General features: G+C 41.4%; 1 protein-coding gene across 6 annotated transcripts in view; it reads left to right on the plus strand.

The window, feature by feature from the left end:
* Positions 1-20,555, plus strand: part of SMARCA2 (SWI/SNF related, matrix associated, actin dependent regulator of chromatin, subfamily a, member 2) — a 173,516-nt gene that overhangs the window by 135,560 nt on the left and 17,401 nt on the right. For 5 of the 6 annotated variants that reach the window (XM_067744250.1, XM_067744254.1, XM_067744252.1 and 2 more), the window contains 2 exons: positions 3,571-3,788; positions 12,466-12,519. In XM_067744250.1, coding sequence (XP_067600351.1) covers positions 3,571-3,788; positions 12,466-12,519 — 272 coding nt within the window. The remainder of the gene's footprint in view (positions 1-3,570; positions 3,789-12,465; positions 12,520-20,555) is intronic. The other variant, XM_067744253.1, reaches the window with a different exon arrangement.

Genomic DNA, 20,555 nt, shown 5'->3' on the forward strand with positions numbered 1-20,555 from the left:
CGATCATGTATTCTTAAAAAAAAAAAAATTGAAAGAGAAAAAGAAAAGGGGGGGTGGGGGTGGAGAAGGTTGCCATCCAGTGGAGGAAAGAGTAATTCCCAGCTTCATTCAGGAAAAAACGCAGGCTGAAATATGCTTAACTATTTTAACTTGGCTGGGGATTTTTATCACCAGAAGGGTTTTTTCCTTAGTGGCATCGGGACCCAAGTGGGTGCCGTGTGCCTTTAAGGGAAGAAGCGCCTCACCAAACTTCGCTGTAGTTGTGTCTCACCGTTTGGGTAGGGAAGGAAAGTGTTAATTTCTTATTTGTACACTTTTTTTCCCCGACTTCCTTCCTATTCACTTCATTAAATCTAGAGGCAGTTCAGCATGGGAGCCGTCTGTATGTTGAATTAGGGCTCGCACTCTTGCGCAACACGTCACCAGTCGGAAACTGGGGGTTTGCTTCTGTGATTTATTTCAATATTGTGCTGGTAAAAGGTTTGGAAGGGAATTCTTTGTGGGGTAGTTACTTGAGCATTGTGTAGCAAGTTTTGTGTGTGTGTCACTCGCCCCTAGCCCTGAGTGGTGTCAGTGAAGCCAGTTGAATAAATAATTTTTTAAGGAGAATAGTTTAAAATTTTCCATGCATAATTTTACTTACAGGCAGGAGTAATCTTACTCCACTCGAAGTGCGAAAAGCACAGGGAAATATTTAGTGAATTGATTTCCATTAGAAAAAGACCCTTAGAAATCCCTGAACATAAAGCACTGCATATGGATGTGTTTGGGGTCTTTGGGGAGGAGGGAAGATGTTTTGTAGTTCTCTGCATTCCTGCATAAAACCTTAATTTAAGGGGATAATGGTCAGTACTTTGTGTGTTTCCTTATGATTCCAAAACCTAAATTTACTAAGAATCTGCACGTATTAGCAATTGTAATAAAAATCGTTTCACTGGTTCTTTTTGCAGTTTAATTTGTTTTCGCTTCTTAGCTACTCCCAGATTTAGAGACTGAAAAGTCCAAATATCACAAGCTTATGCTTTGTTCCTTTTTTGCAAAATTAAGGGGGGAGGAGGTAAAGTAGAAATATTCTTTTCACAGCTTCCCCCTCATCATTTATCCCACAGAAAAGAAAAACAATGAAAAATTTTACAGCATGAAACTGAAAGTGAAGTGTCACAGTTGTTGGGGATTTTCTTTAAAGAGAATAACATACTGTATTAAAATATTTGAGAACATGCACATTGCTTTTACTTACATGCATTTAATGAAAAAGTCTTTTATCCAAAAAAGAAAAAAATTCGTCTTAGACTGCTCCAAAACCATGCAGCCTATTTTTTTCAAGGCACTAAAATGAGCTTTAAAATACAAAAATAAAAAATAAAAGCATACCTGGTTTTAATTGTTTAAAAAATAAATTTGAATATTAATTTGTTTTCTTATTGGCTTAATTGTTCAAATGCAAGTAAGAATCAGAAACCACCTGAGCTAAAATCTCTAATTCTGCTGCCTGGAATAATAAGGGGGAAAAAAATATGATAAGTAGTTGTCAATATTAAAACAGGCTGAAGGAGGAAGGCTTCGGGCCTTGTAGTGGGTAGAATGAAACAGCAGATTTGAGTATCCACAATCCTTTCAGTATTAAATTTTCAGTAAAATAAAATTACTTGTATATGAAAACATAGCCTTTCCCCAGCTCTCTTTTTTTTCCTGATCAGCTGATGAAGAGACTAGCAGCTCGCTGCTTTGCTGGCTTGTTAATTTTATCCCCACTAACTGTGATTTCCGATAGCCGGCCTGCTGATAGTGGTAAGGTAAATATCCTTTTTCGTTGCCGTCTTGAAGATTCAGTAGAACTACATCCCAGGCATGTGTAGGTGTGTAACACATCAAAAGCCGGTGTTCTCCGTATTTCTGTGTGTAACTGGGTGCTTGAGGAGAGCAGTACCATTAACTGTTGACAAGCCTTGCATGCTGTATTTATTATTAGCATGTTCAGCCTCCAAGATTTGCGGGACAATTTCCTCTTCTTGATCTTCGCTTTAGCTGCAGTGTGTTTAGCTGTATAGTGGGTGTCCTGCTTTTAGGCAAATGAATATTAATGAAATAACGTGGAGCTTTTTTTTTTTCCTTTTTCTTTTTTCTTTTTCCTCATAACCCATCAGACCTTGCCTCCTTTATAGTGGTTATCATCTGAACACTGTAGGATCGTGATGGAAATTGTCTTTTGATTATTAAGGCCTAGGCTCAGACTGTCCCTTTAGGATTCTGTCTGTGTGCATGTTGCTTCTCTGGGGTTGCACGTTGGAAGATGCATAGAAAACCTTTTTTTTTTTTTTTTTTTTTTAAATCCCACTGGCATTTTTAACATGCCAGGTTGTTTTGTGTTCTGCACCAGGTTTTCTTCACAAAACCTTTCTTTTTCAGAAGGCATTGTACATAAGTGAAAGAAATTATGTCTGAGCTGTAATCACTCTTTATATTGATTGTTATACTCACATGATCATAAATATTAGCCATGTTTGGTGCTGTGGAGAAATGAAGGTAATTGCCTGATGATTAGAGCTCTTTTCAGCCACGAGACATACTGGAGGCAATATTGAGGGGCAGGAGGAACAAATAACATCACTTGTTTTGTGTAAGAAACCAATCTCGAAATGTAATTTCAAGGTCTTTTTAAAAATCTTCTTTTCCATGGTCAAATTTTCTCTTACCTATTGTTGTTTTTTTTCTTTGCAGTTTTTGTTTTTGTTTCTGTTTCTTTCCCTTTATTCTTCTTAAGTTTTGAGATTTCCTAGGGGGAAAAAAAAAGTTTAAACTTCTGGGTCTGTCACATGGATCTTTTAGCCATTTATGAACAGGTTTCTTTTTATACCTGGTTGTTTTTATAGCTATTTTATTATCTCTCTGCATTAGTGCTGCTGGCTCTGGTTTAAAGCAAGCGTTTGCAGGTAATTGGAAAAAAGTGTTTTTTGTTTGTGTGTGTGTTCTTGATCTGGATGGTTTAAGTGCGTTTACCCAGGAATGTGGCTTTGTACTTCCTGTTTCCTTGTTTACTAATTGGTACGTTAGAAGAAAATCTGGATGGAATTTTGATTTTGTGTTGTGAATCACGAATAAATTGATGTTAAACCTCAAAGAAGAGAAGATCAAAGCTTATATGATTGTAAGGATGCAGTCTTAGGGAAATTTATTCTTCACTCACCCCCTTTTTTTTTGGTTTCCCTTTTACCTTCTACGGTAATGAGACAATAAAGGTCTTTATCTTATATTGAGCTGAAATGTCATTTGGTTTTAGTTATCTTCAGACACTTAAATGTATAGATCTTTTCATATTTGTCACATTCTTTGCTATTAGTGTTTCGGGCCTTCACCTATTTTGCTCATGAAACAGACTTGGGTTAAAGATGTATTTATCCAATATGGTGGTCTTCTATTTTTTCTTCTTACTTCACTGATTACTGTTAACTTTTACTTTTTTTTTTTTTTTTTTGCTGTTGTTAGTTTCATTTTATTCTACTTATGTAAACTGTTTTCTTTTCGGTATTCTCTGGTCTTGAATTTTTCTCCTTCGTTCCCTATTAACAGGCCATTGAAGACGGCAATTTGGAAGAAATGGAAGAGGAAGTACGGCTTAAGAAGCGAAAAAGACGAAGAAATGTGGATAAAGATCCTGCAAAAGAAGATATGGAAAAGGCCAAGAAGAGGAGAGGTCGCCCTCCAGCTGAGAAACTGTCACCAAATCCCCCTAAACTGACAAAGCAGATGAACGCTATCATCGATACTGTGATAAACTACAAAGACAGGTGAGCGTTTCGTTCCTTCACCTCCATCATCTTCATCAAGACCACAGGTAACGCTGCCTGCAGAGCAAGATTTATTAAGGTGTACGCTGGGTTCCGGGCCCTTTCTACCTCCTGTTTGATGGTTTTTGCTCCAGAGGTATCAGTAAACTTGTACTCTATTCAGAGAGGCTGCTCTTGATATTTTGTGTGAGAGTTTACCAGGTGTTATTTAAGGTATTTGGAAAGAGGAGTTTAGATGACCAAATGAAAGAAAAAAAAACCTAAGCTGGAGAAGGGTTCTTTAAGGATTTCCAAAATACCATCACTGATGTGGAAGCATTGGAAAGAGAGTGAAATTGTACCTTTGGATTGAGGTGTTAGAGGAGAAAAAGAGTTCTATCACATATTTAAGGTAAATGTTCATGCTAGGACTTTGTTTTAAGCCAAACCGAAGCTTCCATCAAAAATACCTTTCCTTCTTTCCTTCCAAGACACTTGAATTTCTGAGCACTTGTTCGAGCCATCTCCCTCTTTTCTCATAACCCTACCTAGACAGGATGGTTTTTCAGCAAATTTCCCTCTTTTTCATGGAACTTGCGAATGCGAACTTTGAGAAATGTGTACTGGACACTATCCCCAGGCCATTTTTAAACAATAAACAATTATTTGAAAACCAAAGTAAAGATGTTCTTGGGTGTCAGGCAGCCCTATATAGTCGATAAACTAGTTAGGCTACATTTTGGTTGGTTGATTTGATTTCTACTCAGTAATCATGTGATGCGGTTTTAATAGGAAGATGACATCTCACTTCAGTTGAAAAATTGACATTTTTTTTCCTCTAAGTTACATAGTGGCATGAATCAACTTTTCGTTACCAAAAATTCTTGACATTCACTGGTGTTGCTCTATATAACTGGAATTGGTTACTACAAATAAGTTGTGCTTTTAGTTCTTCGTGGTAATTTTAGTTGCATGTCTTCATACGAGGAAGAAAACCTCATCGTGAAGATTAAGTGGTATAAAAAGCAAGAAACTTTCAATGGGGTTTTACTGATAGCTCCTTAGAGAAAATATAAAGACTTTTCAGAAATGGTGAAAGGGACATAGGAGCAGATGCGTGTGGAAGGGTCAGAATTTCTTGCTCCTCTCTGCCTACCAGGTCTCTCAGGTTCCCTGCTTACTATTTTCACTATTATTTTCCTTTTTTTTTTTTTAAAGTCATTCCCTTTTTTTTTTTTTTAAAGTCATTCCCTTTGAGCATTCTAAAGTGGCCACAAAGGGCAGCCCCATTACATTAGGTTTGGATAAGCTGTTCACTGACACAGGGGAATGACAGTAATCTAGGAAGGAAAATTTGGCCACGAGATCATTCTTTGCCCAGATGAACACGCCAACTTCCTTGTAAACTCGGAGTCAGTAATTCTCTCTGTCAAGTTTCTGTGCCTCCCCAGCTGTACTGGTAGATTGGCTGGAAGCAGGAGTAGTTTCCAGGAAGCCAGGTTGGACAGTTTCACCTTATTTTATCAGCCCCTGGTGTAGAGAAAAATAAGCAGAGAGTACCACTCTGCACATACCTCTAACTTTTTGCCTTTGTCCCGGGAGAGTGAAAATGCCTGTGGCTTGGACCAGGTATGCCTTGATATCTAACAGGCATTGTGTTCATTACCTGCTGAGTGAGCCTAGGGCTGCTGTAGCATTGAGAAGAGCCAAGAAAGTCCTTGGAGGTTTGAAAGCCAGGCCTTTTATGCCAGGTGATGGCTGTCTCCTCCTTTAATGGTGTAAAAGGAGTCACCAGCCAGTGGACCACGTACTGCCAACAGATGGTTTTATTTCATGTTTCTCTTTTTTTTTCCTTTTTTTTTCTTTTAAGCAAACACATAAAGCTGGAGAGAGTTCTTATAAAAACGTCAGGGTTTCCCCCCTCCCCCCTTTTTTGGAAAAACCTAAAAATCTGGCAGCACTCTACCTAGCCTTCCCTAAGGTAACAGTAGGAGTGGAACCCACACCCCAACCCGCTGCAGACTGTCTGCTCTAGGCGGCCACCATCCCCGTCGCTCACTATCGTCCCTCCAATATGGAGTGTCAGTTGCCATTTATCATCGTGTTTTTTGCTCCTGGCCCACTTCACTCCTTTATATCACCTGCTGCCTCTGTAGCCTTTTACGTTTGTGATTTCCTGATGCACAGGGCTATGGGCTGATGACTTTTCCAGAACCCACCCCCACCCCCACCCCCACCCCCAAATACAGAGTAGTATGATGTTAGGTCTCTTTAACCTCAGCTAAGCATAGCACAGTAGTTTAAGCTCTTGTCTTGGTTGAACTACCTGCATTTGAATCCTGTCTCTACCATTTACTACCTGTGGAGCAGCTGGGCAATTTACTTAACCTCCCTGGTCCTCAGTTTCCTAGTCCACAAAATGGAATGATTACTGTACCTGCCTCTAGAGGCATTAGGAAGATTTGATGAGTTAATATAGCTCTTTGAACAGTTTAATTATTAATAATCAGCCTTTCAGACAATTTATAGCAAATCAGGTAGGTGAATGGAGCTCTGAGCACTATAAAGAAAATGTCCTTGCTCGTACGGCTTTCATATTGTTATTTCCAAAACCAGAAAGCACAGCTTCACTGGGAATGATGACTGAGCATGTCTTTGCTTGTACTATAGGGAGAGGCTATTTAAATATTTCAACCTGCAGACACTGAATCGTTTGTTTGTTTTCCCCCTTTCTCTGGTTTTATTTATTTGTTTTACTTTTCCTGAAAGTACCCTGGTGAGGCCCCCCATTCTATTACTGCCCACATTTAGGTACTTCTGGGAAGTATGTTCTGAATTCTCCACTGCTACATGTCTCATGTATATTTCGTGTTAGTGATCCTCTAGAAAAAAAGCACTTACTCAGTTTATGTTTTTTATGTCTCTTACCAAATTTGGTGCTCAAGTAGGAGGTACTCAAATTAGGAGGGCCTTAATTAGATACATCATATTTTTGGTTGGTTTTAGAAAATGCTGCTGAGAAATGTACTTCGCCATGTGTTGAGATTTTTGCACCAGTAAAGTCAGTGACTAATATAGTAACTCAACCTACCTGTGAAAGAAGTACCACCTGGACTAACCTCCTTCCCATCACCTCAGTCAAATGTTACAGCTCTGACAGTCGTGTACATCAGCAGCGTATTAAATAAGAACTACCATCTATATTTAACTGATACATAAGAATTAATTAGCTCTTATGAGACAGTTTTTTTTTTCAAAGTTCTTGCATGATTCTGGGACAGATGTATTTTTATTGTTTAAAAAGAACTAGGATAATTTGTGTCTATTTATTGCCTTTGTTTTCAGTGCCAGTCCTAATTTTTTTTAGGGGGATGCTTTTAAAAAATGTGACCCCCCCCCTCCCCTCCGAGAGCCAATGATTCTGTGTGATTCACAAATGTAAAATTTTTCTGCGGTAATCTCTACGAGAGGTAGCACTGATCTCTTGTTACCGTTCCCACCATTTTATTTCTCCAAATAGAAAACTTGATATGAAGTATTATTGGAAGGCTTTGTTTTGATCTGTTAATAAGCATGGTTATGTAGAAGGCTTTTAAAATGATATTCTCCCTTTATATAATATTTAACCTAAGATCTTTTTTGTCTTGGAAAAGGGATCCATCCTAATTTGCATCTGTACCCTTTAAAATTGCCCCCGTGAAGAGATGGTGATGGTGAAAAAGCAGGGTCTGGGTTTGGTGGAGCTATTCCAAGTCTAGAGACATGGCTTACAGTTCCTTGGATAAGGAGGGAGATTCCTAGAGGGAATTCTTAGTGTTAGAAGGGGTTTTAGCTCTACCTGGTCCAGTTTCCCAGATGTGTCCCCCTGCATTGCCTCTAGCAGACCATCATCTAACCTTGTGCGGACATGCCCAGCGTTAGCTCACTGTGTCAGGAAGCCGTTTGCGACACCAAAGGACAGCTCTAAACACGACAGGCATTTCCTATATGAAAACAGACTCAGCCCTCTGACTTATAGCTTTTGTTCTGCTTGGAACTTCAGAGAGTCAATCTGTTCTCATTCCGAGAAATGTCCTTTAAAATATTCATAAACGCATCTGCCTTAGGACATTCTCCTTCGGGTTGTAACACCTCACTTTGCTATCTGAGTGATGCCTGGACTTCCAGCCATCCCAGTACCCCCCAACTCCGCCCCGCCCTTAGACACATTTTACTTTCTTAGTGTCCCATGGAAAACATAGCACCCAGAACTCCAGAGGTATTCCGATGGCGGCTAATTGCAGGATGGCTAGCCTCCTTATTCTGGACACCAAAATTCTGTTAACATAACTCAGAAGCGTGTTAACTTTTTTCACCAACCTTGATTCAGAGTTAACTCACGTTGAAAACACGACTTCTTGAAAAACTCCCTCTCCCGCAAAACATACACACAGTTCTTATCTCACGTGAATGCTGCCAAGGTTAGCCTTCAGCTAAACCTCTGATTTTTTTTTATCCTGTATCGACTTATTCCTATAGAGTTTCATCTTACTGATTTTTGTACCACCATTCTAGCCTATCGATGTAACACTGATTATTTTATGCCTTTTTTTTAAAAAACAAAACAAAACCACGTTTACTTGTTTTCCTAAGTTGTTGTCATCTGAAGATTTGCTATAAGCTATTGCGAAGAAACTTCTAAAGGGCAAAGGACGGGTCTTCTGTGACATGCCCCTGAAAATCACTTAAGGTTGATGTGAATTTATTAATCAGTCATCTTTAGAGTTGATGAACCGTCTGTGAACTCACATGACCATGCTGTCATGTCACCCACATTCATCTATCCTTTCTCAAGGTTATCAAAAAAAAAGCTAAAACCAAGATATACCGTGTTTGTGGCCTCTCCGATCCATCAACCTAGAAACCCTGCCGAAAGGATGAAATGAGGTTAGCTTGCCATGGCTTTTTCTAACGGACCCCCTACCGGTACTTAACGATGTCATTTATCTTCTCTCTGTAGCCCTGTGGCATCTGAATAATTTCCTCTAAATTTTGACCAAGGGTCCACATCAGGCACAGCCGCCTCGAGTTTCCCTTCTCCTTTTGAAAGTGGGAGACTTAGTCTTCTGATTCCATATCTAGTCTCTGTGATTTCTTAAACATCGTTAGCAAAAGCAATCTACACACTCTTTCAGGATGTAATTAGTTTGCAACTGGACACTTGAACTCATCTGAAGCTTCTTGATATGCTCTATCAACTCTCCTATCAGTAGCTTTTGTTCAACATTTATTATGCCTTGCTTTTCAAATCTGAGCGTCGTTCGTGTTCCCGAAGAGTCTGGAAACAGAATATGAGGCGGTTATCATCACCTCCTCCCGCTCTGACCAGCAGGAGTGTACTGCGAGGATGGGCCTCGCTGTCTGCAGAGGGTCTGGACTTCAGGTGCAGCTCTGAGGATGGACAAGGGAAGCGGCGGGGAGGCGGGAGATACCTGCCTGACCCTGGCACACAGTGGGGCGGCCAGGCGTGGCCAAACGGCTCCTTCCTCCCTGATACCTGATGCCCTTCAGCCTCTGCTCTCTTCCCGGAGGCTAGACTGTCTTCTTCTTGCCCCTCATTTTAAGAAACACTGATGACTTCCCTAGCAATGGTGGAAGGCCTCAGCTTCTTCTGAATCTTAGCTCTCCCCACATTGTAGAAAATCATTCATTGATTCTGGAAATATTAATTGTATTATTCCCCCCTGCTTTCCAGCCCTGAGGGCCAGAGGGTAAAAAGAGACTCACGGTACTTACCTCCACTAGCTCGCCATGTGGTAGAGGAGATAGCCCGGATAGTACTGAACAGGCAGGTGGCCTGGGAGATTCAGGGAAGGTGGGGTCACGTGAGTCCCTTAAATAAGAATATAATGACATTATCTTGAGTTTATGGTCTCTTTTGGGGGGAAAATATATATGTATATGATATATATATATGAGATATATATATTTATGTATATGATATATATATGAGATATATATATTTATGTATATGATATATATATGAGATATATATATTTATGTATATGATATATATATGAGATATATATTTATGTATATGATATATATATGAGATATATATATTTATGTATATGATATATATATGAGATATATATATTTATGTATATGATATATATATGAGATATATATATTTATGTATATGATATATATATATGAGATATATATATTTATGTATATGATATATATATGAGATATATATATTTATGTATATGATATATATATGAGATGTATATATTTATGTATATGATATATATGATATATATATTTATGTATATGATATATATATGATATATATATTTATGTATATGATATATATATGATATATATATTTATGTATATGATATATATATTTATGTATATGATATATATATGATATATATATTTATGTATATGATATATATATTTATGTATATGATATGTATATGATATATATATTTATGTATATGATATATATATGAGATATATATATTTATGTATATGATATATATATGAGATATATATATTTATGTATATGATATATATATGAGATATATATATTTATGTATATGATATGTATATGATATATATATTTATGTATATGATATATATATTTATGTATATCACTATCACTGCATTTACCGGGGAAAAGAGAGCTGGCATTTTACCCCGTTACATTATAGTACCTTTCTAAGGGCTTGGGAATACTGCAAACCTAAGGACTAAGTGTACTTGTTTAATTCCTGTACACGAATTCCTATATACAGATGGAAAGTCATTTGTAGCATTTCCCTCGTTTAGAGTAAGGCTGAACTACTGTCTTCAAGGCCCACATATCGTCAACCCATATTCCAGAAGGGATGGGCTCTTACTTTAAAAAGTTGCCTTTTCTTTTTCCAGTATTATCTCCCCAAAGTGCTTTATCTGAAGCGTGTTCAGGTATTTGTGATGTCGAAGGCTTTCCCTCAGTTATCGTTATCCTGAGTCTTCCATCCGAGGTGGACTAATCACACCAGTGTTCACACTGTCTTTTTAAAATTAATTTGTAGTAACATACATTTTGAAAGCCAAATCCATACCCTCATTTAATATGTTTTTTTGTTGTGTTTGTACTTCTTTTTCCGTCAGATTGCTGACCCGTGTAGGTCTGTCCCCACATACTCCTTATCAGAATCGTTCGAAAGCATTCTGTTGGAATTTCCTTTGATCAGAGCCTTCCTTCCCCGATGAGGTGTAATCTCCGTTAGTGTCAGATCGTAGAACCATGCCCACCTCTCTCCCCAAAGCATGTGCAGTATGTCCTGTAACATGTCTACAGAATGCTCTTCACAACTACACATTCTGAGACAACACGGTCTGTTTCAGCTTCGGTATCCCCTTGGTTAACACCCATCATCACCTCAGGGTCCCCAGTGTGTTGGGAGAAAAGTGGTCCCAATTCTGTGCCTTATTCCTAACACGCCCTTACATACAGAGTTTCCTCAGCATTTCTCCCAGGCCCCCCACCACTTCTGTGTCCTCACCCACCATCTGCATCAGGTCCTTGACCATCGTCGCTGGCCGTGCCTGGACGGCTGCACGCTGCCTGCTTCTCCTCCTGCCTCTGATTCATGGATCCCCTCTCGTCAGTGGTTACTTAACAACTTTCAGTAGCTTCTCATTGCCTACCCGATAGCGACCAGACTTCTCACCGTGGGAAAGATAGCCTTCCACAACCTGGCCCTAGGACCTTCCCAACTTCATCTTCCAACGTGCAACTCTCCCTTGTCTGTCAGACATTCCACCCGCTTCTCTGCTTTCCCAACATCGCCTGTACTTTTCGCCTCACCACTCCCGGATTTATGCTTTGCACCTTCTGTAGTGTCTCCCGCTCTCCCAGGGCACAGTGGGTAAGGTCTCTGAGGAGGAATGTGTAAGTGGCCAGACGTGGGCTGTATATGCCAATGGCACCGTCTTTGCCTGGAGTAAGATCTAGAGAGGATGGAGGGATTTCCCAGGGCGCGACACCCCTCTCAGCCACTTCTCTGCCACCACACGAAGGAACGCCAGTGGTGCAGTTGCAAACTCCTCAATGGAAGGGGCTTCCCTAGAGGCCTGGAGAAGGAAGGGCCAGAGACCTCACGTGGTGGTTGTCATTTCCAGTGGAAGATCATTAACTTGGTGATCTGTTGGAAAAGAATGGAGGTCTGGGAAGGAGAGCTGACTACCTAGATGGTGTTCAGAAACCAATTTAGGCTGTGGTTCGGTGCCCTCTCTGCGTGCTGGCTGCTGTAATAGAGTACAGCATCCCGTTCGGGGTTCACAACCATTTTCTGAGGTATTATCCCCATTTTACAAGTGAGGAGCTAGACTCGGATAGGCCGAAGCTACTACATTGCTAAGGCCACCCCTTACCCCCGCCAAGCAAACGCTGCCTTTCCTCCACTGCTTCTAGAACGACGGATGGAAACGTGTGGAGGGAAATGAGACCAGAGTAACAGGTATTGACGCGTTCGGGAGAAGCAGGAAACGTCCCCAGTAATCTTCCCAACAGTCCCCCGAGGTTGGCAAGGCAGGTAGGTGAGGAGACTGAAGCTGGGAGCGCAAGATGAATTACCCGAGGTCACCAGCCTAAGAGGAAGGAGCCGGGCTGGGACGAGGACCCAGGTCTTCTGACTCTAGTGTTCTTTCTACTCTACCACAGGTGTAACGTGGAGAAGGTGCCCAGTAATTCTCAGTTGGAAATAGAAGGAAACAGGTCAGGATCTGTCTTGTATTCCCGGGTCTCTAAATACAGGTATCCCTTGGTCCACCAAACAGACTGATTTCCTAAAGACTCGGCCTTTGGAAGCCAATTTCTCCGGTGGCCTCCTGACCACCCCTCCTTGGAGTGGGAGGTGGAGGCACAGATATTCTCAAACACCTGTCGTGGCTTTTGAAGTTTTTGTGCTGTGTTGTAGTTTGGGCGTGTCCATCCTGTAACTGCACTCCTTATAAAGGCATCAGGAGCCGCCACTGAGCGGGACGGTCCCCCCCAGCATCACTCAGCCATGGGTTTCTGTTGCTTTCCCTCACCACTTCCAGCGCAGCTTCTGTCTTACGTCCCACGGGCCTCTTAACTCCATGCTGTCTTGGTTTTGAAGCTTACTGAGAAGCACCTGGGGTGCCGCATGCGCGTGCCTGCCCTGTCTGAGGTTGTGGAGTCAGTCACGTGTGTGGAGGGTCTGCGCACCAGGTGGGGTTCAAGGCGTGACTTCTGGGCTGACCTGTCCTGTGTGGTCTTAAGCATCCTCGGGCAGCTTGTTTAACCTTTGTGTGCCTCTGCTTCTGTCAGGTGGGAAGCAGAAGTGTTTTTTTCCTAGAGATTTTGCCACACTGAGATGATGATAGTTGAGGCGGAAAGAGGGATGTGCGTGGTTCGCCAGGGTTAGGAGTTGTTATTAGTATACTGAAAATAACATTTCTTTCCCCCTTTGGGTCAGCCTGTACTTTAAAAAAAATATCGAGCCAGTACTTTGCCATCCATATTCCACTTTTGTCAACTGACTCAATGACGTCCTTTATGGTACTTCTTTCCCCTCTGGTATAGGATCCAATCTAGGGCCAGGAGGCAAAAGAATTGAAGCTGTGTCCTGTATTTCAGAATACATACCATCACCAGTTGTGGCCTTCCCTTTTACATAGGGAGATTAAACGTGGGGTGATTTGTACCCATCCGTGTCTGTGCGGAGGTGAAACTGGTGGGCAAGATTGTCAGTTTTGGGTATTTCTTATTGTAAACAGTGAGCAATCCTGGAAGCCAGACACACGAACCATACTGTGTACTAAGAGGCATCGAGAATGGTGTTCTGTTTTTGCCATTACGAGAAAGAACTCAGTCTGGATTCGAATTTCGGAACTGAAACAAGAAACGCTTGACTTTGGGGGGCTTGAAATGATGAACTACCAGGGTAAATCTTTCCAGCTCAACCACGTAGGAAGGAGGCTTTATCGTCTCTAAAAGGCATGATGTGGTCTAAAAGGCATGATATAGGCTAAACGCCCAGCGCAGTGCACAAGGACAGGCCTAAGCTCCTTCACCCCATATCCCCTCTTGCATCAAAATAATCATGTGACCATGAAAAGTGGATTAATAACGTTAAAGGGTATTAAGAGCCCCCAGCGTCATGCCTCGGCTCTCTGAGGAGACAATGTGACCATAGGTAGTTAGGATCCAGATAAATCCTTCCACTGAAGACACATTTAAACTGCAATTTCCAGAGGCATAGAAGGGGCTTGACGTTTGCCTCCTCAGGACTCTGCGGAGTCTGTCTGGTCCCGTACTGTCACATATGCTGCTTCTCCCCAGAAACCCAAGTTTAAGACATGTTGTTCAGAGCTTGCCTTATGATTAATTTTTAAACATTCTTTAAAAAAAATCCCTCCATGTGTTCAAAGGCACTGAGCATTTTCTATGTGTCAGTCTCTGTGTAAGTATTGAGAATGGGGGGCGGGGGGTGGGGAAATGAGTAAAATGGAACGCCTTAAAGCATAGTTGGAAAGAGTTATATAAAGGAATAACGCACATCTACGGTATGAATCAAGTGTACATGCCAGGTGGGAGGGTAGGAAGGGGGAAAGCAAAGTCAGTCGGTGGCTTGTGGGAGGAGTAGAAATCCCCCAAGCAGATGGGGGTGGGGGGGTGGGCGGAGGCAGCCAAGGTGCTGAGACCCATGTGTGTAGGCGGCCAGGGAGGAGGTATGGAAAAGCAGGACCCCTTCTAGAGACCACACGTCTCTCAGTATGACTGGGTCCTCAAGTGCAAGGGAAGAGGGGCATAGCATTGGACATGGCGATGGGGGTGAAGGCAAGAGAGCAAGTACTCAGAGAGAGGTATGATTGACAGGACTTAGGGCAGACCAGATGTGAGAGGTGGAGGAGAACTTTTTGAGGATAACTCCTGGTTCTGTGTCCTGAGTGGTAAGTGAAATTTACATTTACAGAAATATGGCTGAAAAGAAAGGTGGCACGTGGTACCCAGCCCTACATACTCCATCCCAGGAAATCTAAATTCCCTCCATGGCTATTAACAGCCCTTAGCGTCGTGATTATGTTGTTAGTATTGACTGTCCCTTCAGGACCGGCTAAGAAGCTGTTATAGTCAAAATTTAGTTTTAGCAACATCGGCACCAGACATTCGGCATTTCTTTAAGTGGGGGAGGGAGGCTGTGACCGGATGTCAGGCTCAAGCCCCTTTGCATTTAATTAGGTTACAGAGAAATTGCCATGAAATACAAGTGTGACCAAGTGGATACACTTAGAGAATCTTGGTTCTAGGTGAAGAGCCTTTCTTCATTTATTCTGTTTGGATACTTAGGGCTGAGCCACGGGGCTGGCAGTCTATCTTGTGTCCTAGCAGCGTGGGGAAGTCAGAACTTCAATTGATGTCCAGGGTGACGCTTCCCCGGAGTATGGTCCTCAAACTCTAGTCCTGGAGCTTCTTGGAGAATTCCCAGCGTGGTTAGAGGCTCTGGGAAGTTTTGTGTGAAGTAGCCTGCTGAACTTTGTCTAACCCAGCATTCCCCAAACTCATTTGACCAGTGAAGCCCCCTTTTCAGGGAACACTATTAATAATCCATTAAGCTCACGTTTCATGGAGCACACATTGGGAAATGCTGACTTAGAGCTCAGAAGCTGCGCTTAGTCCAGAGAGAATCAGCTCAGGGAAATGCGGATTCTAGAACTTTATCTTGTCCTTCTTAAAAGTATTGATACTTTCAGATGTGTCCTGGAATAAGCTGCTTTGACTCCTAGTGACTTGACACTTACTGGTGACGCTCAGCCAGTTGTACCCACGTACAGCAGGTGGGCAGCCCACAAATAAACGTGGTCCATCTGCTTTCTGAGGCACAGAAAGCCTCCCCGAGGCTTCCGGCATCAGCCTGGCCCAGGAGCCCAGGGTCTCTGCCTCTCCAAGCTTCAGGACAACCAGCATAAATGACCTCTCATTTACGAGAGGAGTCCCAGCTGGAAACAGCAAAACTGACTTTCTTACGGGGCTGATAAACTGTCTTCATAAGCACCCTCTGTCTTTTGAGTTAGAAACGGGTTGCTCTGAAAGAGGGCAGTTATTTGGGCATAAGTGTTCTTGTGTATTCATGGGAAAAACATCTGCCTTGTTCCTTTAGAGTCACACCTCATACGTCTTCCTGAAGAATTGCCGAAAACGGCCATTTTAGGAAAAAGCAGCACTCAGGGTGCCTGATACGACACACACACCCCTTTGACAGAGTGACATTGGGGATCTGCAGCTCAGGTGGAGAGGCGTTTGATTTTGTTTGCCTGCAAAAGCTTTGTGATTTTGAGTTTGATCACAATTCAGCCAAAAGTTCCGAAGCCTTTTCTTTTTTTTAACATTACGAAGTTAGAGACCCGGGGAAAGACCAAAGGACAGAACATTCAGTGGAAGGGAAGGTGTGTCCTTACCTTTTGAAAGGAAGGCATCCTCGGAGTCACTTCCGGGTCTCCAAGATGAGGTGACGAAAGCTGATGAAACGGCGTGACCGGTGTGTCTATCACATTGAGACGGGTGGACAGTTAGGATCCTGTACCTCTACCTGCTATGATGAAGTGTCGAGTGAGAAAAAGAGGAGAAGAACCTAGGTGTCCCGAGTCAGTATTTCTAAAAAGTCAGGTGATAGATGATAAGTCTTCACAGTCGTCTCCTCAAAATGCTTGTCTAAATAAACAAGTAAATAAACAGGACTCTCTGAATCTCATGTCCAGGTGATCACCTCTGATTTGCAGTCATAAGTTCAATGAGAGAATTCTGAAGGAATAAATAGGGACTTCATACAGTAGATTCTGTTGGTTGTAATATAGTAAATTAAAAAATTGTGGAATTATTGTTCTATTATTCTCTTTATCTGGCCTTCTGTGGGAGAGTTCAGAGGTGCCAGTTGATGAACTATGCTGTTTATGGTGATGTAAATAAAGGTTGGTCATATGCCCCTCGGATGACATTTTTCTGGGAGAAATCAAATTAGATTTTTGACTTATAGCATGTTTTCAAAGAAGGTAACCCATAAAAGTGTTTGAGGCCTACTTTATTTATGGATGACAGCGTGGTTCCAAATTACATTAGATTGTAAACCTTCGTTTTGTTGAACAAGAGTACCTTATTATTAATGTTTATTTATGCTCTGGCATTTCTCCTCCTGGTCCTTAGTTCATGCCCTTTTAAAAACCTAGGTGAATGTGTATTGCATTTACAATTTGATGGCCTGTCATTTTTGGGTTTTTTTTCCCATTGAATGTCATAATGAGCATTTTTTGTGCTTTTTAAGGCACCTACTTTAAAAATACATAATTTTAGATTCTAGCCTTCCATTACTTGTTTTCTTCCCCGATTGTTTAACATTTTGGCTGCCTTAAATTTTAAGTAATGCTGTGATGGACATCTTTACATGTACATATAAAATATATATATATATATCTTTATCCATATTCCAGCCTAGAGTAGATTACCAACAGCAAAACCATACATCAGAGTGTGATTACCTTGAAGACTGCTGTTAAAGCCTTGCTGCTTTTCTTATTGAGCTGAGCAAGCCATTTAAGCCTCCTAACATGGGGGCATTTACCTTGCATAAACCTGATGTAACTTCATCTTGGTTGGTAATGCAGGCACATTAGATACCTAGTCCTTAACACAACCCTTGGGGTGATTTTTACAGCTATCCATCCCATATCAAAAGCAAGTCAATCCACATCCCATTCTGTTTTGCTGTTACCTCCTATATGCTTCAAGAAGTTGGGAAGTCGGATTTCCAAGCTTGTTAGGAGTCATCGGTATTGTCCGTCAATACTCAGTAAGACTCAGATGAGAGACCTCAATAGAGAAGGCAGAGTGTGGGTACTCTGACACCTATTCTGTGACTGGCTCAGGTTTCTGGGGGCTTTCTAGATATGCAGGGTGCCACTCAGGTCTAAGTGCATTTTGAAATGGTATTTTTTAAACCCTATAGGAATCTGACCCTGAAAAAAAGACATGTATTCACCTACTGCCCTCCAATGCTGACCCAATATTTATGGGTTTTTTCCCCAAAATGATTTCCTATGTTTGATTCCTTTAGGACTGTAATCATTTTCTGTAAAACGTTTCCAACTACAAATGGGTATTCTAAATCATGACGTCATTTCCTTAAGGAGGCAAGATAACCACATTTTTATATTCATTAACTAACATAAACAAAACCTATGTCAGCTTTAGTTAAGATCACTTTTCCAGGAGTATCCATTAGGAGTTCTTGTCAACAGATCAGCTTCGGTAGGTAAAAGGACAAATCATAAAGCAGCCAAAAAAAAAAAAGGACTCTCAACCGATATTATGAAAGGCATACTGGCCAGCATTTTAAAGGAATAGGTTTCTAAGCTACTATTACAGCCTTATGCACTCTTCCAGCTTTACCTAAACTGTAATCAAAGGTAGAGGTGATATTTATGTGAAATTTATAATGTCTGTAGTCATTATTTTAAAGTCACAATAGTATAGATGTGAAATTCTTGCCATTTGGTTTGTGGAGGTAATGGGAGAAAAATTGGTTCCCAGATGAAGCATAGCAAAGCAGATCTCGTGTGTGTGTGTGTGTGTGTGTGTGTGTGTGTGTGTGTGTAAGCTCTACATGCAGGGTTTGCAAACCACCATTAACATAGTGGCATGTAGGGCTTTTCCATCGCATACACCATGACAGCATAGCCAGGTGTCCCTTTGCCCTTTCCTCTCTGTGGAGAGGAAATGTGTTTGCCCACCAGCACCTGTAAACTCTATTAAGTGCAGTGAGTTTTCCTGTCTATTTGTACTTTAGGTTATTCTCCTCGCCCCCAACACCCTACGTCTTATCAGGGTCACGTTTCTCATTGTGATAGATCGTTGTATGAAATAGATCTGAAATCAGACCTTTTTGGAGGAGGGGGACAGGTATCACTTTTGTCATGGCAAACAGTACTCTTTGAGATAACAATTTATACTTAGGCCTTAAATGTGTAAAATGACATAATGGAAAATACCTTGGGGGTAAGGATAAGCATTTCAACAGAAACGGAACACCTTTTGCAAACCGTTGTACAATTAGCCCATTGTTCTGTACTTAAAAAAAAAAAAACAAAAAAACTTCCTGGCAGTGAAAAACAAGTATTTGAAAAGGTATAATGAAAAAGCATTTGTGCAGCTTAAGTTTGAGAAAGAAATGCCAAGAATTCAAAACTCTGTCAGGCTGCTTCACTTCTTTTTTCTTATTTACCTTTTTTTTTTAACCTTTAATTTAGGGAAAAAATAAGTTACCGTAGCAACATTAGCAAGTGGTCCTGCTACCTCAGTGCATTCTGTAGGTTATATAAAAGCTGGATGTCTTCCAGGACCACCTGACTTTTCCTGCCCAGGGTCACCGTCAGAACTGTCCCCTCTGATAGAGATGGGGGAGGGGTTTTGACTGCATGTAAAGTGTTCCCACACTCCGTGGAGGAGAGAAAAAAACCCAGCATGCATAGAACTAAGTTCTGAGCAGCAAGGTACCAGGAGTTGTTTAATATTGAGGAACGTTGGTTTAATATTGAGGAAAACGTCTTCCATCTTTTTTTTGGAGGAAGGGTTCTTGATCCTGAATGGATGATGGAATATTTGAAGGGAGAAAAGGATAGAGAACGTTGGAGTGAGAGGTGGGTCAAGCCTGGAGACTTGGAATTTGTGATAAAGGGGGGATCGGCCGTGGGACCTGGGGGTACACAGGAGAGAGGCTATTCTGACCAGAAGAGTCAAGTCAGCAGTACAGTCAGGGTTTAGAGAGGAGGAATCAAGGAGGTCTTCGAAATCCAGACCGAGGTGTGTGAGTGGAGATGGTTCCAGTGGAACCACGAGAAGACTTCCTTACATGGCATCCAAGCCCTCCTTCAGCTCAGGCCCTTGGTTCTTAGCAGGGGGAATAAAGGAAGTGAGATGGGAATATTAAGCCACGTAACCTTTATTTTTAAAAGCGAATAAATTTATGTCATTTTACAGTATTGGCCCTGAGTCTCAGAACATTCAGCTCTCTCCTTTGTGAGCACAGATAACTGGGGACTTGTCTCCTTATAGGGTCTAGAATTTCTATGTCCTAAGAAGAGGACATCAGACCAAGATTGTCTCAGCCATTTTGCCCCTGTTGGAAAGAGCTCTATCACATTCTCAGTGCAAACTGCTTCTTTCTTATTTCACCAGTAGCACAGATGAAATTAAGAGTACGTCCATCCCAGGTGTACAAAGCAAAGATGTACTTGTAATCCGTCAATAGAAAAATGACACCATCTGTTGGTAATGCAGAAAATGACACTGAAGATGTCATTGAGGGTCAGCTGTTAAATCCCGAATCACAAAGAGGTCTGACTCTCTGTTGCTAGGGTATAAAGAATGCTAATTATAAAGAAGTCACTGATACAAATAGAAAAATGAATATCTATAAATTCCTCTTCTGGCCTTTCAGAGATTCATTTACAGACCGGTGAAATGTTTGTGTATTTAAGTCTCAGAATGGGAGAAAGAAAAACAGACCAGAGATTGTGGCCCTATGCTGAAGGTGATAGCAGATGAAACAGTTTTTGTCATATACTGTGTGGTATAATTTATGGCGGTACAAATGCATTTCTCAACCTGGAAGGGGTTGGGGCGGGTAGGGGTGGCGGAGGGTAAGAGAACACCTTGGTTCTTGCCATGATAATCTTAAAATCCAGTTTCCTATTAAACTGCAGTCTTCTTATGCCTCTTGTGTTGGCCCCTGGTTT

The sequence above is a fragment of the Pseudorca crassidens genome, chromosome 7 (genome assembly GCF_039906515.1).
Source record: "Pseudorca crassidens isolate mPseCra1 chromosome 7, mPseCra1.hap1, whole genome shotgun sequence".
Classification (NCBI taxonomy): Eukaryota; Metazoa; Chordata; class Mammalia; order Artiodactyla; family Delphinidae; genus Pseudorca; species Pseudorca crassidens.